Source organism: Oncorhynchus kisutch, linkage group LG22, assembly GCF_002021735.2.
Source record: "Oncorhynchus kisutch isolate 150728-3 linkage group LG22, Okis_V2, whole genome shotgun sequence".
Classification (NCBI taxonomy): domain Eukaryota; kingdom Metazoa; phylum Chordata; class Actinopteri; order Salmoniformes; family Salmonidae; genus Oncorhynchus; species Oncorhynchus kisutch.
Window position 1 is genome coordinate 35,871,438 of NC_034195.2, and position 22,292 is coordinate 35,893,729.

The window sequence follows — 22,292 nt, forward strand, 5'->3', positions numbered from 1 at the left end:
CTGCCTATAGGAAGGGAGTAGCAAAATAGAATCGTGATCAGATTTGTAGAAGGGACTGCAGGGGAGGGCCTTGTAGGCATTTCGAAAAGTTGAGTAGCAGTGGTCCAATATTTAACCAGCGTGAGTACTACAGTCAATGTGTTGGTTCCCTGTGTTGCCATAAACCCAGGCCACAGCCACTGCAGGCCACAGCCCTTGCATTGAATAATGAGGTTAAGGGGACTGGCTACTAATGCTTCCACATCCCTCTCATTCCTCTTCATGGCCTTGGCAAATTATCACCAATCTGCACTGCCTCTGTACTTGTGAGGTGAATAATATCAATAATGAAAATACTGGCTTGGAGGAGGTTCCCCTAATAGCCACTACTAGCAATCCCCTGGGAGGGGGGGCTGATAAAGTAACCCCTGCATGTAATCTGAGATTTATGAGACTGATTTTGAATTTGGTAATATTTGTCTTGTGAGTCATATCATTCATATCGAGATGGCTGTCAAACATGTTGTGAAGACAATTGATACTGTGGGAGTCATGAAATATTTATGGAGCCACCTCTTGACATTTTCTAAATTATTAAATGTATTACCTTTTTGTGTGCAGAAAACAACCGGATAATAATATTGCAAACATGTAGCCCTAGGATGGGGCTAAGTGTTCGGCTACTTTACATGGGTCTATGTGAAAAACTTGTGAATAGTGCAGGATGGCACATCCGAACTGTCCAGCAAGCTTGTCAAACTGGGGAATACCATGGTGCTCTGGGAAAAAGTAATCTGAAAGTATAAATTAAGGACTTTCCTGTAGATATACTCTGGTAAACAATATAGGTGAAGTGGTCAGAACTGTCTTTTATCCTGCTGTGGGGTTGTCATGGGTTATCAATACCTAGTCAATACCTAGTCACTGCATGGTTCATCTCAGCAGGAAAATTAAATTAGACTATTTCTGACATTTCCTTTCCCCTCGTTTCCAGGATACCTGTGAAAGCTCTTGCTTCCCACCCAAATGTCAAGGTCACAGTGACCGGGGCGGGCGGAGGCAGAGCCCGTTGCCCCGGCCCCTTTGCCCAGCTGCAGAGCAGCCCCTGTCAGGGAACACATCCTCCCATTCCAGTCCTCTGGGTGGCACCTTGAGCCATGGAGAACTCAAGGGAGAAAGAGGGTGAGAGACCTGCACGCAGCAACAAGGCAGGTCAGGGGCGCAGCGGGCACTCGCGCCCCTCGGGATCAGGCTCCTCCGGAGTGCTCATGGTGGGGCCCAACTTCCGTGTGGGCAAGAAGATCGGCTGTGGTAACTTTGGAGAGCTGAAGTTAGGTAAGAACAGCATAACCCTTTAAATAATATATTTGGGGTGTTTGAAAATGACAATACAGTATATACTGAATGTGTGAACATTTGTTTAAAGCTGAAAATGTTGGGCCTTGACTATGTTCTACTCCTCTTGGAAATGTGAAACCTTGTTCACTGATATTCCTAGTTCCCTCTCCACCCTCACTATCAAATTGTACATGGGGCTTAACCGTGTACACTTTGATAAACACTGTTAATCTTATATCTCGACATGATGAATCAAATTGGATGCAATGACGGCATCATAATGAGTTCAGGCCCCAGCTAATCTGCCATGGCTGTAGACACCTGAATGGACACCCAGATTACATTGGCAGCAAATATGTATTTCATTTTCATTATGGATAATAACTTTGAGAGCTGAATGTCTATCCCCCTGCACCTCCATCTAAGATATCTGGGTTGTCTAATGACTATCTTCTCCAGGTAGGACAGTGAGGAGCTTTAAGTCATATGAAATGACTGAGCTATAGCCAGAAAGCTCAGGCTTTACTGTTTGTACTGAAATGGTTCTGTCCTGAAACCGGTTGAGAGACTAAGATTTGCCTTCCCTCTGCTGCCGCCCACATGGAAAATAGTCCGGGAGGGGGTGGGCGAGAGAATAGCTTTTCTCTGGTGTCCTCCATGCATGCACTGCTGAAGTTCTGAGGCCTATTGTTTGCCTATTGCCTACTCAGCATGAGTGTGGCTGGGTTCCATAGGCTCATCGACTCACTTTTGAGGGATTTAATAAAGGCCTTAACACTCCTGACATTTAAAAAGCCTACAGGTTGTAAGACATCTTAACATTTTATGTAAATACTTAATGACTTAGGAGGGAGTTGTTATTCAGTCCTGTGTTGTCTTTTGACGAGATTGAATCAAATTTGACTTTGTTATAGAAATGGGCGATATGGACAAATCCATATTGTGATACATTTCCTTATGTTATAATGATAAATAGAATGTTAAGTTTCTAACATTAATGTGCACCAGTTCTTTTTTAAATTTATGATCCTTTAAACTACTACTACTAGTTTGATGGTTGTAGCCATCAATTGTCCCATTAACAATCACCGATATTAGCAAACTAATTTCAAACTTTGTATTTCACTAGTGTAGGCCACTTATCATAATGAACAATATCAGCTAATTTCCTGTGATAAGTGATCGGTATGGTCTGTGTCGATACATTTTTGGTTTATCGTCGTAACTCTACTTTGTTAATCAAGGGACCTCACAACAAATTGTTCAATGTTGAAATTCCAGCAATCTCAATGTTCAAGCAGAGGATTGTTTGTTTTGAATAGAACATGTCACAAGGTGTCTTCATTGAGCCGGTGCTAACCATACAATAAGCCTCTATGATGTGTACACTAAACCTTTGACCTTTTTATTCAGGAATCTCAAAATATTAGTGGTCCATTTCAAAATGCAAAATTTCACTTTATGTAGTATTTTAAGTAAAACTACTTGAATCCTACAATTATCAATGTTCTCCCACTGTCCTACGTATTACCCCACACTTAAACAAATTTCATTTCACTGCTCTGCGCAGGATCATTGCATCTAAACACAAGCCTTGTTGTTCTCACTTTCCTACCTAGTGTCACACTGTTGGCGTCAGCACTTTCATTCTCAGCTTGCCCCACAAACGTGCTGAGTTTCACATGCCTGCAAGGGGATTTATGCCGCACTTCTCTCAGATGACACCTTTTGTATTGCAATATCACTTACAGCAGGGGTCGGCAAAAGGCAGCCCAGGGAAAAAATTGTGGGCCCCAAGTAAAATAGAGCTAAATTGATAGGAGGGATTTATTTTTTTTGTTCAAATTCCTGGTGATTTGTCTTATCTAAAATGAGTTTCATTCAGGAAATCTGTTCACCAATTATTCCCACGAATAAGAGACATACAATGGTTTAAAGTGTGCACCCCTTGACTTTTTAGTTAGTCTGAATTGAAAAACTATTAAATTTAGATTTTTTTGGTCACTGGCCTACACACAATACCCCATAATGTTAGTGGAATTGTTTTTATTATTAATTAACAAAGAAAAGCTGAAATGTCTTGTCAAGTATTCAACCTCTTTATGGCAAGCCTAAATAAGTTCAAGATTAAACATTTGCATAACAATTCACTTAAATTGCATAGACTCTGTATACAATAATAATGTTGAATATGGCTTTTGAATGACTCATCTCTGTTCCCCACACATACAATTATCTGTAAGGTCCCTCAGTCGAGCAGTACATTTCAAACACAGATTCAACCACAAAGACCAGGTAAGCAGACATTGAATATCCCTTTGACATGGTGAAGTTATTAATTACACTTTGGAGGGTGTGTCAATACACCCAGTCACTAAAAAGATACAGGTGCCCTTCCCAGCTCAGTTGCAGGAGAGGAGGGAAACTGCTCGGGGATTTTCCCATGAGGCCAGTGGTAACTTTTTTAAATGGAGATTAATGGCTGTGATGGGAGAGCTGAGGATTGCTCAACATTGTAGTTACTCCACAATACTAACCTAATTGACAGATTTTAAAAGGAAGCCTGTACAGAATAAAAAATATTCTAAAACATGCATCCTGTTTGCAGTAAGGTATTGAAGTAAAACTGTAAAAAATGTGGCAAAGAAATTAACTTTATGTTCTGAATGCAAAGTATTATGTTTGGGGCAAATCCAATACAACACATTACTGAGTACCACACTCCATATTTCCAAGCATAGTGGTGGCTGCATCATGTTATGGGTATGCTTGTGATCATTAAGGATGGGAGTTTTTCAGGATAAAAATAAATGGAATGGAGCTAAGCACAGGCAAAATGCTAAAGGAAAACCTGGTTCCATCTGCTTTCTGTCAGACACTGGGAGATGTATTCAACTTTCAGCAGGACAATAACCTAAAACACAAGGCCAAATCTACACTGGAGTTGTTTCCAAGAAGATGGTGAAATGTTCCTGATTGACTGAGTTAGTTTTGACTTAAAGCTACTTGAAAATCTGTGGCAAGATCTGAAAATAGTTGTCTATGATCAACAACCAATTTGACAAAGCTTGAATAATTTAGAAAATGATAATTGGGAAATGTCTCAGTCCAGGTGTCCAAGACTCTGAGACTAACCCAGAAAGACTCTCAGCTGTAATTGCTGCAAAAGGTGATTCTACAATTATTGACTGTGTGAACACTTATGTAAATTAGATTTCTGCATTTCAATATCAGTAAATGTGCAAACTTTTCTAAATACATGTTTTCACTTTCATTGTGATATTTAATCCATTTTGAATTCGGGCTGTAACACAACAATGTGGAATAAGTCAGGGGGGTGCGAGTACTTAAGGCACTGTATGTGATCGTGTCTCAATGTAATTAAGGTATACAATTACGATTTTGATATCTAAATCTATTTCTGGGCTTAGTTGTGGTCCAATTTGTAGTGTGAATTGTTATTGTGTTCCTGCCCCCGACCATCCTTTCCGCCAAAATTCGGCCTGCGACTGAATCTTGTTGTCTTCCTCTGACTTAGGAGAGAATGTATGCCTCGCTCACTCTATTACCATCAGAGACGGATCATTCGAGGAAAATGGAGGAAAAAATTACTTTTGCTTTGTTCATTCATTTGAAGTTGGTAGTTTTATGCAGGACATGCACCCAGTGATAGGCTACACGTGATGGGGTTCACAAACTGCAATACATGGCATTGCACAATAGGCATATGCAGATGCCTAATGGTGCATTAGTGGCCCCTGGTTATTGTCCTCATCTCAACTGTCCATTTCGAACGTTGTACGTCTGACTTTCCAGACACTTTGTTCGGTCATCACTTATTTGTGAAGCATGTGTCTTCGAGACCTATGGGAGTTTAAATGGTTCCTTAAGACTCCTAAAATATTCCTTGGTGGCTGCACTGGATATGCCATCTCGTCTGTTTTGAAATAAGTTGTTTACCCAACCTTCTAATAACCCTTTTTTTTGTTATCCAGGTAAAAATCTCTACACCAATGAATATGTTGCAATAAAATTGGTAAGTATAGAGCCTTTATTAGGGTTGGGCGGTATTCTGATTTTAATATTGTCCTTCTCTCACCACGGGATTTACAGTATTACTGATTTAGTACACAAGGGGGCACCAAAAACACCAGAAAGCCTATTGGGCATCTCTTACCAGAATGCTAGTAGTAATAGCCAATTTCCACAGTCTGCTAGCTAAATATGCTAAAGAGCGCAAACACAAATAAGTGAATTGCAAACACAGGCAATCCAGCTCATACAGTTATAGATGTGTAGGTAATAGCTACCGAATGTCTTTTTTGTTGAATTTGGACATTTGCAAGGCGATTTCAACGAGAGACATTGTGCAAATGAACAAAGTTTTTATGCATGCTTGTCTGAAGGAAGAACAATACTGCCTCTGGAGCAGCATGTCTACATGCTGTGTCTGAAGTCGGCAGAGTAATGGGCCTGCCTCCCCTGCTCGGAGAAGAGGGGGAGGAGCAGACGGGCAAAGAACGGACTGGAGAAAAAAACACAAGGAAATCAAGATAACAGTGGCAGCTGTACAAATAACTTATCCAAAGGGCTTTGACTTTTCAAACATGGCAGAAAGCTAACACAATATGATGCCACGTCACCTTATTAATAAAGTCACTTACTAAGATAACACGACCCCTGAGTTGAACTTGCTAATGCAGAGTTCAGTGTTTTTCATGCAGGAAAAATATATCAAACTCATAACAAATACCTTTCTGCATTTTGTAAGCATAGATCTAAAATACTACTTGTGAAATTTCTGCTCGGCATCCGAATAATTTTGTGCTTCAGTTGCGCTTCTAAACTCTGAGAATTCACAAAATGGGCATTCTATTAGCAGACAGTGCTCTGTGTAGCTACTGTTCTCCAGTACTTTTCTCGTATTCTTCTTTGGTAAAATGCAAGAAGAGCTGATTTTAATTAAACAAAACATTAGGAAATGTAGCTGGCTACATATTTTCTATGATGGGCCTTAACATTAGAAATATGATGGCCATGCATCGTTTTTGCAAAAAATACCTTGCATTTTCTTTAATCTCATTTACTTGTGGCTGCCATTTCAAATAGCGTTGCACTTCTGTAGTCATCTGATGAAAAAAAAGCTGTTTTCTGCTGAATGAGTTGCACTAATGTATCTTCTGTGAAGGAAAACGAGTTGCATGACCCTGATCACTCTATGGAAGCAAAAAAAAACAGACTTTCAATAAAAAACACGACCCCTGTCAGTAAACTGCTGGACCTGCTCCCGCGTTCTCCCATTGTGCTATTGACAATCAAACGTGACTGGCTCAGCTGTTCTGGGGAGCTACTTAATTTATTTTATTTAACCGTTATTTAGCTAGGCAAGTCAGTTAAGAACAAATTCTTATTTTTACAATTTAAATTATTTTTTAAAACATTTATTTGCTTGATCTTGGTCAGGTCGCAGTTGTAAATGAGAACTTGTTCTCAACTGGCCTTTTTTTTTTTTACGATGACGGCTTACCGGCCAAAACCTCCCCTAACCGGGACAACGCACGGCCAATTTTGCGCCGCCCTATACTTAAGCTTCATAATGTAAAATAATGTGACTTGTGAAAAGAAGAACGCAATCTGCTTCATCTCCTAATGCATTGCACAAGCTGACTGCAGGTATTTACTTAAAGAGATGTACTGGGGGAAAAAAATAAGTTTAAATCATATGGAAAAAACATCCCATTGCTATTTTCAAATACCCCGGTATACCACCCAAGCCTTATTTCTTATTTCCCTCATGAGATTATCCTCTTTCTAAAGTGAATTGACCCAATGAACAGCTATCAAAATCATGATCTATTTTATTAAAAAAATATTTATTTTAATAGTCAATTACATGCTAATTAATGAATTTCTGAACCTTAATTTGAAAGTAGTTTGTTTGAATGATAATTCATTTAATTAATTTTCATATTTATTGTAGGTGTAATTCATATTGTGTATTGAATGAAAAGCCCACCTTCAAATGAAGTGTTTCCTTTTTGTATTCTTCCAGGAACCAATCAAATCAAGGGCACCACAGCTGCATTTGGAGTACCGGTTTTACAAAACATTAGGCAGCACAGGTAAGACCTCCACCCTTCTATCCACCCTTCTGTCTCCATCCTCTCTTCCTCTTTTCCATCTCATTGATCACTCCTACTGACTTGAGGTCACCTCAGATTGGTGAGGTTCTGTATGAAGACTGCCCGTTCTTAAAGGGTAGGTAGCATAAACGTAACATATGGATTTGCATTAATATACTCATCAGAAGTCCCACTGCAAAGTTACACCTTCTATTTTTTGGGTTATTACATGCCATCGATCAGAATGCCGAAGTCATGCCAGAAATTATTCTTGCGAGGTGTGATTCAATTTGAGAGTACTGGTAAAGCCAGCCTATTCCCTAAATTGTAAACGCCAACAGAAATAACTTCAAATGTGTAACATCAAATAAACAATCATTTGCAATCATGACTACTGGTTTCAATTTAATTTTCAGACAACTTGCAAGCAAATACTTTACGAATATTGTTACAAATCAGCTTACCGTGTTGCTAGCCATCTATCCTGCTAACGTTAGCCCTAGCAGCCTTCTTGCGTTACATTAGCACTGCATGAGTCAGCCATTTGCTATCAACACCTAGCTTAGAGCTACATTAAAGTAAGCCGATGGTTTGGAAATGCATAACGCCATCTAACCAGTTATCAAATAATGTTACAGGTATATGCAGTTCTTTTGGCTAGCCAGCAACATTGAATTATTTTAGCCTGCTATCCAGCATACCCAGCTAACTTGTCTAGCTAGCCAACCACCACGGTCGACATAGCTCAGTAATAAGCCAGAGAACAACACCAACTAGTCTAGCACAGGCAGGAACCCACGGAACACAACAAAGTAAATTGAGGCAAGACTTGACAGTTGCATTAGCTACCAAAGAAAAGCCAAGGAAAGAGGCCCTACAGAGGGAGATGCTGCTAATCCAATATAGTGAGGCAATAGTCCAAGAGACGGCATTGGGCATAGGGGAAGAGTCAACAACTACAATCGAAGGAAGACTCCAGGCAGATGGTAATGATCACAACAGCTCAGTCAGTCAGCTACTGTAGCACACTAGTACTAAGCCCAAAGTTAAACTCAGGTAGCCTACTTCACAGAGATCACGCGGCCCCCACATGTGGCGTATCTGATTGCTTGTTTAGATCGCACCTCTTCGTGATTGGTGGATTGTAGCTCACCAATGCCAACACACACTGAATGGCAGTGGCTAATGTTAACCAGCTCGAGCTAGCTAACGCAGAGTAGATTTTCCATATGACATTGCGAAATATTGCATTGTGGTTAGTTTAATTAAAATCAAATGTACAAAGGGCTATATAAATACATCAGCTGATATCTCAAAGTGCTGTACAGAAACTCAGCCTAAAACCCCAAACAGCAAGTAATGCAGTTGTAGAAGCACAGTGGCTTGGAAAAACTCCCTAGAAAGGCCAAAACATAGGAAGAAACCTAGCTTGGAACCAGGCTATGAGGGGTGGCCAGTCTGCTTCTGGCTGTGCCGGGTGGAGATTGTAACAGAACATGGCCAAGATGTTCAAATGTTCATAAGTGACCAGCATGGTCAAATAATAATAATCACAGGCAGAACAGTTGAAACTGGAGCAGCAGCACGGCCAGGTGGACTGGGGACAGCAAGGCGTCATCATGCCAGGTAGTCCTGAGGTATGGTCCTAGGGCTCAGGTCCTCCGAGAGAGAAAGAAAGAGGGAATTAGAGACCATACTTAAATTCACACAGGACACCGGATAAGGCAGGAGAAGTACTCCAGATATAACAAACTGACCATAGCCCCCGACACAAACTACTGCAGCATAAATACTGGAGGCTGAGAGGAGGGGTCAGGAGACACTGTGGCCCCATCCGATGACACCCCCGGACAGGGCCAAACAGGAAGGATATAACCCCACCCACTTTGCCAAAGCACAGCCCCCACACCACTAGAGGGATATCTTCAACCACCAACTTACCATCCTGAGACGAGGCCGAGTATAGCCCACAAAGATCTCCGCCACGGCACAACCCAAGGGGTGGGCGCCAACCCACTCTAGTGACGCACCCCTCCTAGGGACGGCATGAAAGAGCGCCAGTGACTCAGAATCCCAGTGGAAAGAGGGGAACCAGCCAGGCAGAGACAGCAAGGGCGGTTCGTTGCTCCAGAGCCTTTCCGTCCACCTTCACACTCCTGGGCCAGACTACACTCAATCATATGACCTACTGAAGAGATTAGTCTTCAGTAAAGACTTAAAGCTTGAGACCGAGTTTGCGTCTCTCACATGGGTAGGCAGACCATTCCATAAAAATTGAGCTCTATAGGGGAAAGCCCTGCCTCCAGCTGTTTGCTTAGAAATTCTAGGGACAATTAGGAGGCCTGTGTACCTGCAGGTATATACGGCAGGACCAAATCAGAGAAATGGGTAGGAGCAAGCCCATGTAATGCTTTGTAGGTTAGCAGTAAAACCTTAATCAGCCCTCGCCTTGACAGGGAGGCTAGCACTGGAGTAATATGATCACATTTTTTGGTTCTAGTAAGGATTCTAGCAGCCGTATTTAGCACTAACTGAAGTTTATTTAGTGCTTTATCCAGGTAGTCGGAAATTAGAGCATTGCAGTGGTCTAACCTAGAAGTAACAAAAGCATGGATAAATTTTTCTGCATCATTTTTGGATAGAAAGTTTCAGATTTTTGCAATGTTACGTAGATGGGGAAAAAAGCTGTCCTTGAAACAGTCTTGATATGTTCGTCAAAAGGTATCAGGGTCCAGAGTAACGCCAAGGTCCTTCAGTTTTATTTGAGACGACTGTACAACCATTAAGATTAATTGTCAGATTCAACAGAAGATCTCTTTGTTTCTCGGGACCTAGAACAAGCATCTCTGTTTTGTCCGAGTTTAAAAGTAGAGCGTTTGCTGCCATCCACTTCCTTATGTCTGAAACACAGGCTTCTAGCAAGGGCAATTTTGGGGCTTCACCATGTTTCATTGAAATGTACAGCTGTGTGTCATCCGCATAGCAGTGAAAGTTAACATTGTTTTCGAATGACATCCCCAAGAGGTAAAATATATAGTGAAAACAATAGTGGTCCTAAAACGGATCCTTGAGGAACACCGAAATTTACAGTTGATTTGTCAGAGGACAAACCATTCACAGAGACAAACTGATATCTTTCCGACAGATAAGATCTAAACCAGGCCAGAACTTGTCCGTGTAGACCAATTTGGGTTTCCAATCTCTCCAAAAGAATGCGGTGATCGACGGTATCAAAAGCAGCACTAAGGTCTAGGAGCACGAGGACAGATGCAAAGCCTCGGGCCGATGCCATTAAAAGGTCATTTACCACCTTAACAAGTGCACTCTCAGTGCTATGATGGGGTCTAAAACCAGACTGAAGCATTTCGTATACATTGTTTGTCTTCAGGAATGCAGTGAGTTGCTGCGCAACAGCCTTTTCTAAAATTTGAGAGGAATGGAAGATTCGATATAGGCCGATGTTTTAAAAAATATTTTCTGGGTCAAGGTTTGGCTTTTTCAAGAGGCTTTATTACTGCCACTTTTAGTGAGTTTGGTACACATCCGGTGGATAGAGAGCCGTTTATTATGTTCAACATAGGAGGGCCAAGCACAGGAAGCAGCTCTTTCAGTAGTTCAGTTGGAATGGGGTCCAGTATGCAGCTTGAAGGTTGAGGCCATGATTATTTTCATCATTGTGTCAAGAGATATAGTACTAAAACACTCTAGTGTCTCTCTTGATCCTAGGTCCTGGCAGAGTTGTGCAGACTCGGGACAACTGCGCTTTGAAGGAATACGCAGATTTAAAGAGGAGTCCGTAATTTGCTTTCTAATAATCATGATCTTTTCCTCAAAGAAATTCATGAATTTATTACTGCTGAAGTGAAAGCCATCCTCTCTTGGGGAATGCTGCTTTTTAGTTAGCTTTGCGACAGTATCAAAAAGAAATGTCGTATTGTTCTTATTTTCCTCAATTAAGTTGGAAAAATAGGATGATCGAGCAGCAGTAAGGGTTCTTCGATACTGCACGGTACCGTCCTTCCAAGCTAGTCGGAAGACTTCCAGTTTGGTGTGGCGACATTTCCGTTCCAATTTTCTGGAAGCTTGCTTCAGAGCTCGGGTATTTTCTGTATACCAGGTGTCGTGGAAATTACCTGTATTACCAAATCATGAGCGAGCAAACCACACAGGTTAGAGTTATCATAAAGTCCATATTTAATTATGAGCTTCACCATAGCCCTGTGACTCTAAGAACAATTCAGTGTCTATAAATGAATTCTCTGAGAGTACTTACAAAACAGTTCTTAGTATAATTTATAGCCAAGACACACCCATCAACTCACATGACGAATAACAGATCTTAGGGACATTACACATAGGAAGATTTACTTGAAAAATGAGTATCCCATAGCCAGACAGCATTAGCCATACATTTTCGTTCAGTTTGCCCTCTTAGACGAGGTTCTACTTCTCGTTCTTGGTACAACATCCAATGGCATATATCAATTGTCAATTCTAGATACTCCCATCGAAAATACAACCCCTTCTGGACAAGATCACGGAGTGGAGTGACTGGCACACAGACATTGTGGAGCCAACTAACTGGTTCCCCATTAATCACACCATCACTTCACATGGTTTAGGAATAGTTCGACACATTCACAGATAAGACAAACCTGACCTCTCCCCTCTCTGGGCCCCAAGTAACTTTTTCCCACATAAGCATACTTATGAAAATGTATAAAACATCTTATTTATCAATGTTACCTAAAGGATTCTGATTCTGCCACAACACAGGGAGCTAGTTTCTTATGAGAAATGTTTTTAGGGGTGCAACTGCATCTAGGGTATTGCGCAAGGTTAAATTGAGTTCCTCAGTTTGGTGGTTAACTGATTTTTGTCATCTGGCGTCCTTGGGTAGACAGAGGGAATCTGGAAGGGCATCAAGGAATCTTTGTGTTGTCGGTGAATTTATAGCATGACTTTTGATGCTCCTTGGTTGGGGTCTGAGCAGATTATTTGTTGCAATTGCAAATGTGATAAAATGGTCGTCCGATAGTCCAGGATTATGAGGAAAAACATTAAGATCCACAACATTTATTCCATGGGACAAAACTAGGTCCAGAGTATGACTGTGACAGTGAGTAGGTCCAGAGACATGTTGGACAAAACCCACTGAGTCAATGATGGCTCCGAAAGCCTTTTGGAGTGGGTATGTGGACTTTTCCATGTGAATATTAAAGTCTCCAAAAATTAGAATATCTGCTATGACTACAAAGTCCGATAGGAATTCAGGGAACTCGATGAGGAATGCTCTATATGGCCCATGAGGCCTGTAAACAGTAGCTATAAAAAGTGATTGAGTAGGCTGCATAGATTTCATGGCTAGAAGCTCAAAAGACAATTATTATAAAAAAAATAAAAAATAAATTTGCTATCGTAAATGTTAGCAACACCTCCGCCTTTGCGGGATGCACAGGGGATATGGTCACAAGTGTAACCAGGAGGTGAGGCCTCATTTAACATAGTAAATTAATTAGGCTTAAACCATGTTTCAGTCAGGCTAATCACATCAAGATTATGATCAGTGATGGACTATAATTGCCTTTTGAAGTAAGGGATCTAACATTAAGTAGCCCTATTTTGAGATGTGAGGTATCAAGATCTCTTTCAATAATGACCGGAATAGAGGCGGTCTTTATCCTAGTGAGATTGCTAAGGTGAACACTGCCATGTTTAGTTTTACCCAACCTAGATTGAGGCACAGACCGTCTCAATGGGGATAGCTGAGCTGACTACATTGACTGTGCTCGTGGCAGACTACACTAAGCTGACAGGTTGGCTAACAGCCTGCTGCCTGGCCTGCACCCTATTTCATTGTGGAGCTCGAGGAGTTAGAGCCCTGTCTATGTTGGTAGATAAGATGAGAGCACCCCGTCACTCCTCAGCAGGTCAGGCTTGGTCCTGTTTGTGGGTGAGTTCCAGAAAGAGGGCCAATTATCTACAAATTATATTTTTTGGGAGGGACAGAAAACAGTTTTCAACCAGCGATTGAGTTGTGAGACTCTGCTGTTGAGCTCATCACTCCCCCTAACTGGGAGGGGGCCATTGACAATTACGCAATGCCACACATCTTTCTAGCTGATTTACATGCTGAAGCTATGTTGCACTTGGTGACCTCTGACTGTTTCATCATAAAATCGTTGGTGCCGACGTGGATAACAATATCTCTATACTCTACACTCGCCAGTTTTAGCTTTAGCCAGCACCATTTTCAGATTAGCCTTAAAGTTGGTAGCCCTGCCCCCTGGTTTTAAGTCTAATACTGCGGGTAATGGAGTCACCAATGACTAGGGTTTTCAATTTGTCAGAGCTAATGGTGGGAAGCTTCGGCTGCTCAGACCCCGTAACGGGAGGAGTAGAGACAAGAGAAGGCTCGACCTCTGACTCCGACTCGCTGTTTAATGGGGAAAACCGGTTGAAAGTTTCTGTCGGCTGAATGAGCGACACCGGTTGAGCATTCCTACACCATTTCCCTCCAGAAACCATGAGAAAGTTGTCCGGCTGCCGGGACCGTGCGAGGGGATTTATACTAGCGTTACTATCTGTACTTACTAGTGGCACAGACGCTGTTTCTTCCTTTCCTACACTGAAATTACCCTTGCCTAACGATTGCGTCTGAAGCTGGGCATGCAGCACTGCTATCCTCGCCGGAAGGCGATCGTTCTCCTGTATATTATGAGTACAGCGACTGCAATTAGAAAGCATCATGTTAATGTCTTGACGACCCACATCCAGATAAAGCGTCCGGAGTGAAAAAGTTGAAAGAAAAAATGTTTAGAGTGAAAAACCAAAAATATAAACGGTAATTAAAAAGTTAAAAGCCGTAAAGTTGTCAAGTAGCAAAGTAAGGTTGGCAGCAAAACGCACAGCAACACGTAAACAAGTTTAGAAGGTATTCGGAAATAAGTTAAATATGTAAAACCCCCAAAACACAACTTTGTAGTCATAGTTGTAGTAACAATCTGGTTACCTAAATTACTAAGTATTTTACTACACTGTGTTAATTTGGTGTGTAAAAACTCATGATTCCTACCCTTTAATTGTCACACGAAAGAAGAATTACCAAGCTCTTCTGTTTTGGAAATTTCACCGGGCCTCAGTGTCTGACAGGTTGAAGGGACTCGATAGTAATCAATTGCACTGGGTGTGTGTTAGGGCTGCACAATTAATCAAATTCACATCGAAATCTCAATATTGACGTGCAATATCCATTTTGCAAGAATTTCATATTGCATTAAATAGTTTTGAAGCGCCACAGTCACATGTGTAACGTCCGATTTGAAAATGTACTTTTTTTCCTCCTCTTGCAACTGCTTCCCACATAGAGCAAGCCTTGCCCCTCACTCAACCAAAAAGGTTCCCCCTCCTTGCTGTTAGATCCACTTTAAAGTAGAAGTTCCCCAAAAAAATGTACAACCAAATCAAATGTTTTGATATAAATTGAACATTATCAATGGGTCCAGACACCTTTTTGTGTTTATACACATGTTTTTGAGAAATTTACCCCAAACAGGAAATCACTTCCTCATCCTTGTTGTGTAGTATGGAGGCCCCGGAAAAAAACAAATACGTCCTTTTGGTAATAGTGATGCAGATCTTTAGATGTTGTACACATTAAATTGTCATTCCAAACTTCATCCGCAACGTGTTATTCCATTTTCCTGTGACTCAAGCTATACTTCTTCGTCCGTTCTACAGGTAACTGCCAAAATAAAGGAAACACTTGAATAAATGAGGATATGTAGATTTTTTTTTTTTTTACTTTGTATCCCTCATTTACTCAAGGGTTTCCTTTGTAAAATATATATATGAGATTTCAAATCGCAGTTAGATTTTTTTGGACCAATATTTTGCAGCCCTAGTGTGTGTGAGTGCTGTCCTCTTTCAGGTTGCTCACACACTACCTGAATCTCAGACATTATATTGCTCCACAATATTTAGGCTTTCAAGGCTTTGGTAATGTTTTGCAGGTGTAAAGTATTTTTGTGGTTCTCTGTTGTGGTTGGAACGGTTGCTTGGGAATGAGCTTGAGATCTTTCTCTCTCATACACACGTACATTAGTCTCTCCCTCACACAGACACCTCAGTCAATTTGCTACACACGTGTGTCGCTCGACTCGTCTGAGTCTCAGGCTCAGATGCCGAAAGTAGCACTGGTCCTGTGGTGTTGATGAGACACCTGCAGAACCTCTGCGGGAGGCGACACGTTGCCATGACGTCTCACTGAATACACTGCTGAGACTGCTTTCGCTTCTCTTTAACAGGAAGTGCTATTTTACAAACCACACCAAAAATGTTTTTATTAAAGTCTGACATATAATTATATGGCTGTAGTTGTATGTGTAATATTATTCCAGTTCTATATAGGATGACTGCTACCCTCTTGGGTAGTGTTGGCTAAGCAAGTGTCATATCAATGACTTGATAAATCCATCAATGGGAACATCAGTCACATTTGTAATACAGAGTCAGCTAAGCAGTCGGGGAGAATTGAAAATTCCTAGGTGCAATATGCCAAAACTCTGGTATTGTTCATCCTATAATTTTTTTCTCCATCTTTATAAATAGTGAGCCAACATGTTTTCAGCACTTTTATTTCCTTGATTTTTCTCATCGCTTTCTGTTGTCCCTCTGCAGCAGGCATGGTGAGCAATATGTTTGGAACATTGAATTGCAATACATTGAGAATCGAAATACATCGTATCGACACCTAAGTTGTGATATCATGTTGTGAGGTCCTTGGAAATTGCCAGCCCTGGTTCGCACTGGGTTTTAATAGTCCCTACTACTGCCTACAATAGCATACACTTCAAACACAGTGCCTACATACAGATAACACTGCCTCTACTTTCTTTACTCAATGGTAAAGGTTTTGCATGTGAGCCTGTGAGGGTATTGTGTCGCTGTAAAAGCTAGTCTGCAACCCATTCTGCCACACAATGTGATTTTTATTTTATTTTTTGCCACATATGCCATTGATTTCCCCGCCGTATCCCACTGCATGTGAAGTGAAAGTTGCATAACATGTCACTTGTGACTCATCTCCCGGCTTTGATCAGTAGCTTCGCCCGAGAGAACTTCCACTGGAGCTGTGAGGATTTCACGGCAGTGTTTTCCTCTCTGCTATGCAGCATTATAAATCACAGATTTCCCCATCAAAGCCTAAATCACAGTAAAGCCTTTGCTTTTGAAAGCAATTTTGGTGTGAATAATACATGTGAGATATTGGTAGAAAGCTTGTGGCCTAAGTCCCACGGAGTGTTTTATAGGGCTGTGACGATACCAGTATTTCAATGTCAACAAAACAAAGGAGATGATTGTGGACTTCAGGAAACAGCAGGATAGGGAGCACCCCCAATCCACATTGATGGGACAGTAGTGGAGAAGGTGGAAAGTTTTAAGTTCCTCGGCGTACACATCAAGGACAAACTGAAATGGTCCGCCCACACAGACAGCGTCGTGAAGAATGTGCAACAGCGCCTCTTCATTCTCAGGAGGCTGAAGAAATTTGGCTTGTCACCAAAATCACTCACAAACCTTTACAGATGCACAATCGAGAGCATCCTGTCGGGCTGTATCACCGCCTGGTATGGCAACCGCTCCGCCCACAACCGTAAGGCTCTCCAAAGGGTAGTGAGGTCTGCACAACGCATCACCGGGGACAAACTACCTGCCCTCCAGGACACCTACACCACCCGATGCTACAGGAAGGCCATAAAGATCATCAAGGACAATCACCCCAGCCACTGCCTGTTCACCCCGCTATCATCCAGAAGGCGAGGTCAGTACAGGTGCATCAAAGCAGGGACCGAGAGACTGAAAAACAGCTTCTCTCAAGTAGAGGTTGACCGATTATGATTTTTCAACGCCGATACCAATTACTGTTTTACCACAAAAAAAAAGCCGATACCGATTAATCAGCTTCTTTTTTTTCTTCTTTTTTTTTGTAATGACAATTACAACTACCGAATGAACACTAATTTTTACTTAATATAAAAGATCAATGAAATCCATTTAGCCTCGAATAAATAATGAAACATGTTCATTTTGGTTTAAATAATGCAAAAACAAAGTGTTGGAGAAGAAAGTAATATGTGCCATGTAAAAAAGCTAACGTTTAAGTTCCTTGCTCATGAGAACGTATGAAAGCTGATGGTTCCTTTTAACATGAGTCTTCAATATTCCCAGGTAAGAAGTTGTAGTTAATATAGTATTTATAGGACTATTTCTCTCTATACCATTTGTATTTCATATACCTTTGACTATTGGATGTTCTTATAGGCACATTAGTATTGCCAGTGTAACTTCCGTCCCTCTCCTCGCCCCTACCTAGGCTCGAACCAGGAACACATCGACAACAGCCACCCTCGAAGCATCGTTATCCATCGCTCCACAAAAGCCGCGGCCCTTGCAGAGCAACTACTTCAAGGTCTCAGAGCAAGTGACGTCACCGATTGAAATGCTATTAGCGCGCACCCCGCTAGCTAGCTAGCCATTTCACATCGGTTACACCATCCTAATCTCGGGAGTTGATGGGCTTGAAGTCATAAACAGCTCAATGCTTGAAGCACAGTAAAGAGCTGCTGGCAAACGCAGTAAAGTGCTGTTTGAATGAATGCTTACGAGCCTGCTGCTGCCGACCATCGCTTAGTCGGACAGCTCTATCAAATCATAGACTTAATTATAACATAACACACAGATACGAGCCTTTGGTCATTAACTTCTTGCGTCGAGCAATCCTGTATCCGGGAGCGTAATCATAGCCTCAAGCTCATTACCATAACGCAACGTTAACTATTCATGAAAACCGCAAATGAAATGAAAGAAATGTATTCACTCACAAGCTTAGCCTTTTGTTAACAAAACTGTCTCAGAATTTCAAAATATGCTTTTCAACCATAGCTACACAAGCATTTGTGTAAGAGTATTGATAGCTAGCATAGCATTAAGCCTAGCATTCAGCAGGCAACATTTTCACAAAAACAGGAGAAGCATTCAAATAAAATAATTTACCTTTGAAGAACTTCGGATGTTTTCAATGAGGAAACTCTCAGTTAGGTAGCAAATGTTCATTTTTTTCCCCCAAAATATTATTTGTGTAGGAGAAATCGCTCCGTTTTGTTCATCACGTTTGGCTAAGAAAACCCCCCCGAAAATTGTCATTACAACGCCAAACTTTTTTCCAAATTAACTCCATAATATCGACAAACATGGCAAACGTTGTTTAGAATCAATCCTCAAGGTGTTTTTCACATATCTATTCGATGATAAATCATTCGTGGCAGTTGGGTTTCTCCTCGGAAGCAAATGGAAAAATACACGCAGCTGGAGAGAACGCAATAATTGCGACGGAGGACACCAAGCGAGCACCTGGTAGATGTAGTGTAAAATGGTCAATCTTCCAATGATATGCCTACAAATACGTCACAATGCTGCAGACACCTTGGGGAAATGACAGTGTAAGCTCATTCCTGGCCCATTCACAGCCATATAAGGAGACATTGGAACACAGCGCCTTCAAAATCTGGGGCACTTCCTGTTTGAAATTTAATCTTGGTTTCGCCTGTAGCATCAGTTCTGTGGCACTCACAGACAATATGTTTGCAGTTTTGGAAACGTCAGTGTTTTCTTTCCAAAGCTGTCAATTATATGCATAGTCGAGCATCTTTTCGTGACAAAGTATCTTGTTTAAAACGGGAACGTTTTTTTATCCAAAAATTAAAAGGGCGCCCCCTATATCCAAGAAGTTAATATGGTCGAATCCGTAAACTATAATTTCTAAAACAAAACATTTGATTCTTTCAGTGAAATACGGAACGGTTCCGTATTTTATCTAATGGGTGGCATCCCTAAGTCTAAATATTGCTGTTACATTGTACAACCTTCAATGTTCTGTCATAATGTACAATTCTGGCGAATTAATTACGGTCTTTGTTAGGAATAAATGGACTTCACACAGTTCGCAACGAGCCAGGTGGCCCAAACTGCTGCACGGAACGCAAGAGAAGTGACACAATTTCCCTAGTTATAACAGATACATGTTAGCAGGCAATTATAACTAAATATGCACGTTTTAAAAATATATACTTGTGTATTGATTTTAAAGAAAGGCATTGATGTTTATGGTTAGGTACACATTAGTGCAACAACAGTGCTTTTTTTGCAAATGCGCTTGTTAAATCACCCGTTTGGCGAAGTAGGCTGTGATTCGATGAGAAATTAACAGGCACCGCATCGATTATATGCAACGCAGGACATGCTAGTAGATAAACTAGTAAAATCATCAACCAGATGTAGTTAACTTGTGATTATGTTAAGATTGATTTTTTTTATTTTTATATAAGTTTAATGCTAGCTAGCAACTTCCCTTGGCTTCTTGCTGCCCTCACGTAACAGGTAGTCAGCCTGCCACGCAGTCTCCTCGTGGAGTGCAATGTAAGGCAGGTGGTTAGAGCGTTGGACTAGTAAACGGAAGGTTGGAAAAACGAATCCCAGAGCTGACAAGGTAAAAATGTTGTTCTGCCCCTGAACAAGGCAGTTAACCCACCGTTCCTAGGCTGTCATTGAACATAATAATGTGTTCTTAACTGACTTGCCTAGTTAAATTTAAAAAAATTGGTGTCCAAAAATACAGATTGTTATGAACTTGAAATCGGCCCTAATTAATCGGCCATTCTGATTAATCGGTCGACCTCTAACCTCAAGGCCATCAGACTGTTAAACAGCCATCACTAACATGGAGTGGCTGCTGCCAACATACTGACTCAAATCTCTAGGCACTTTAATAATAAAAAATTGGTTGTAATAAATGTATCACTAGTCACTTTAAACAATGCCACTTTATAAAATGTTTAGATACACTACATTACTCTTCTCATATGCATATACTGTACTCTATACCATCTACTGCATCATGCCAATGCCGGCAATCGCTCATCCATATATTTATATGTTCATATTCATTCCTTTACGTGTGTGTGTATAAGGTAGTTGTTGTGAAATTGTTAGATATTACCTCACGGTTGGAACTAGAAGCACAAACATTTCTCTACACTCACATTAACATCTGCTAACCATGTATATGTGACCAATAAAATTTGATTTGAGTTTTATGGCAAAAGTAAAACACGAAGCAGACAACTCTTAGGTCTTTTAATCATATATTATCATATATTTATTATAATCGTGTGTAATATGTTTCATATATTCAACTTAGAACCAGAGGCAACATCCTAGTGCTTTATCACCCAGGAAAGGTAGAGGAGAAATTATAGAATCAAATGCTCACTGTGGTAAGCATAAACTTATGTCGGTGTAATGAGGGGGAAAAAATGGTTAGTTATATATATTGGGATTAGTGATGCACCGATATGACATTTTTGTCTGATACGATATCCAATATTTTCCTTGCCCCAAAAAATATTTTATTTTAGCGGTCTTTTAAGTGTTCTAGTACCGTTAAATCGTTAACACAAACATGGACGAAGCGGTCTAAGGCACTGCATCTCAGTGTTGGAGGAGTCACTACAATCCCAGGTTCAAGTCCAGGCTGTATCACTTCCGGCCGTGATTGGGAGTCCCATAGTGCGGCATACAATTGGCCCAGCGTTGTCCGGGTATGGCCGGGGTAGGCAGTCTTTATAAAAAAAAAGTTGCTGGGGACGCCGATCCTTAAGATTAACTGACTTGCCTAGTTAAATAAAAGTTACACATACCACACTGACTAAAACGTTATTTTGTTGGCATTTACGTATGTCCCCATTACCAGTAAAACATAATAAAAACCTATTTCTTTCATTTATTTGCTGTTCTGTTTCGTTGTTTCATTCTCAACCAGGATTTCTATGGAAAGCCGTTTAAGTCTTTGCGTGTCAAATAAGCTTGTTCACCAATCAGGACCTGCATATGACTGCAGTTCATGAAATCATTGAACACGTTTGTCACAACGATTCATCGATACGTATGCTATGATGCTGATGAAGTTGTCTTGCGCACCTACAGTGCTGGTCGTAAAAAAAAAGTTAGTTTGCATCCATGAGCTAGCTATCTGTTTCAGTAGCTGTAGCTAGCTAACTATATAGCTAGGTGTCATCTAAGATAAACCTAATTTTAAGACCGTTCTTATTTGATTAATGGTGGTCTGACCATCCTATGTGTAGCTAGCCACAATAAGGATTAGCCACAATAGTGGACTTTGCTGTTAGCCTTCAAAATAAAAGTTTTATAATTCTACTATTTGTATTAATTAGCGTCACGTACTTTTATTTTTAAGGAAAACCGTAAATTACACTATTGTGCCTAATCCGTATTATGGCTAGCTTCACAACACAACCTCACTAGCAAGATTAAGCAAGCTGGCTGCTTATAACGTTAGCTGTGTTTGCAGACTTTTGTTGTAAAGTTTTGACACGCAAAGACCCAAACAGTGTTCCATAGTGTGAATGTCGTGAAGCTAATAGCAGTGACGCTATTACTGTGTAACTCTGGTAGAGCAACATTTAAAAAATAGTGCACTTGTTAGTGTGTACCTGTACTCGACCAGTCGGCAAAAGCCAACATCACCCACGACAGAGAATGGTTGATTGTCAAGGGCAATGAATTCCATTATCTTGGCTATAAATGGACTTTGCCTTTGAGTTGTCTCGCTGAAATTCTTATTCTTTCAAATGACTGCTTGTCTTGTTGACGACTCGAGCCACATGGCAGACATTGTGGGTTTAGGAAGGCTGTGTTGCACTTATAGTGCAACATTTTACGTGGCGTGATTACGTCATGTACCTACATTATATAGGTTTATTTGTCAGCTTTGAC

At 40.9% G+C, this 22,292-nt stretch overlaps 1 protein-coding gene across 4 annotated transcripts in view; it reads left to right on the plus strand.

Annotated features, from left to right (window-relative positions):
• The window catches only part of LOC109866866 (casein kinase I-like), a 63,519-nt gene that overhangs the window by 6,950 nt on the left and 34,277 nt on the right, over positions 1 to 22,292 (plus strand). For all 4 annotated transcript variants that reach the window (XM_031801489.1, XM_020455745.2, XM_020455744.2 and 1 more), the window contains exons 2-4: positions 974 to 1,314; positions 5,313 to 5,353; positions 7,370 to 7,439. In XM_031801489.1, coding sequence (XP_031657349.1) covers positions 1,137 to 1,314; positions 5,313 to 5,353; positions 7,370 to 7,439 — 289 coding nt within the window. In that variant the 5' untranslated portion in view covers positions 974 to 1,136. The remainder of the gene's footprint in view (positions 1 to 973; positions 1,315 to 5,312; positions 5,354 to 7,369; positions 7,440 to 22,292) is intronic.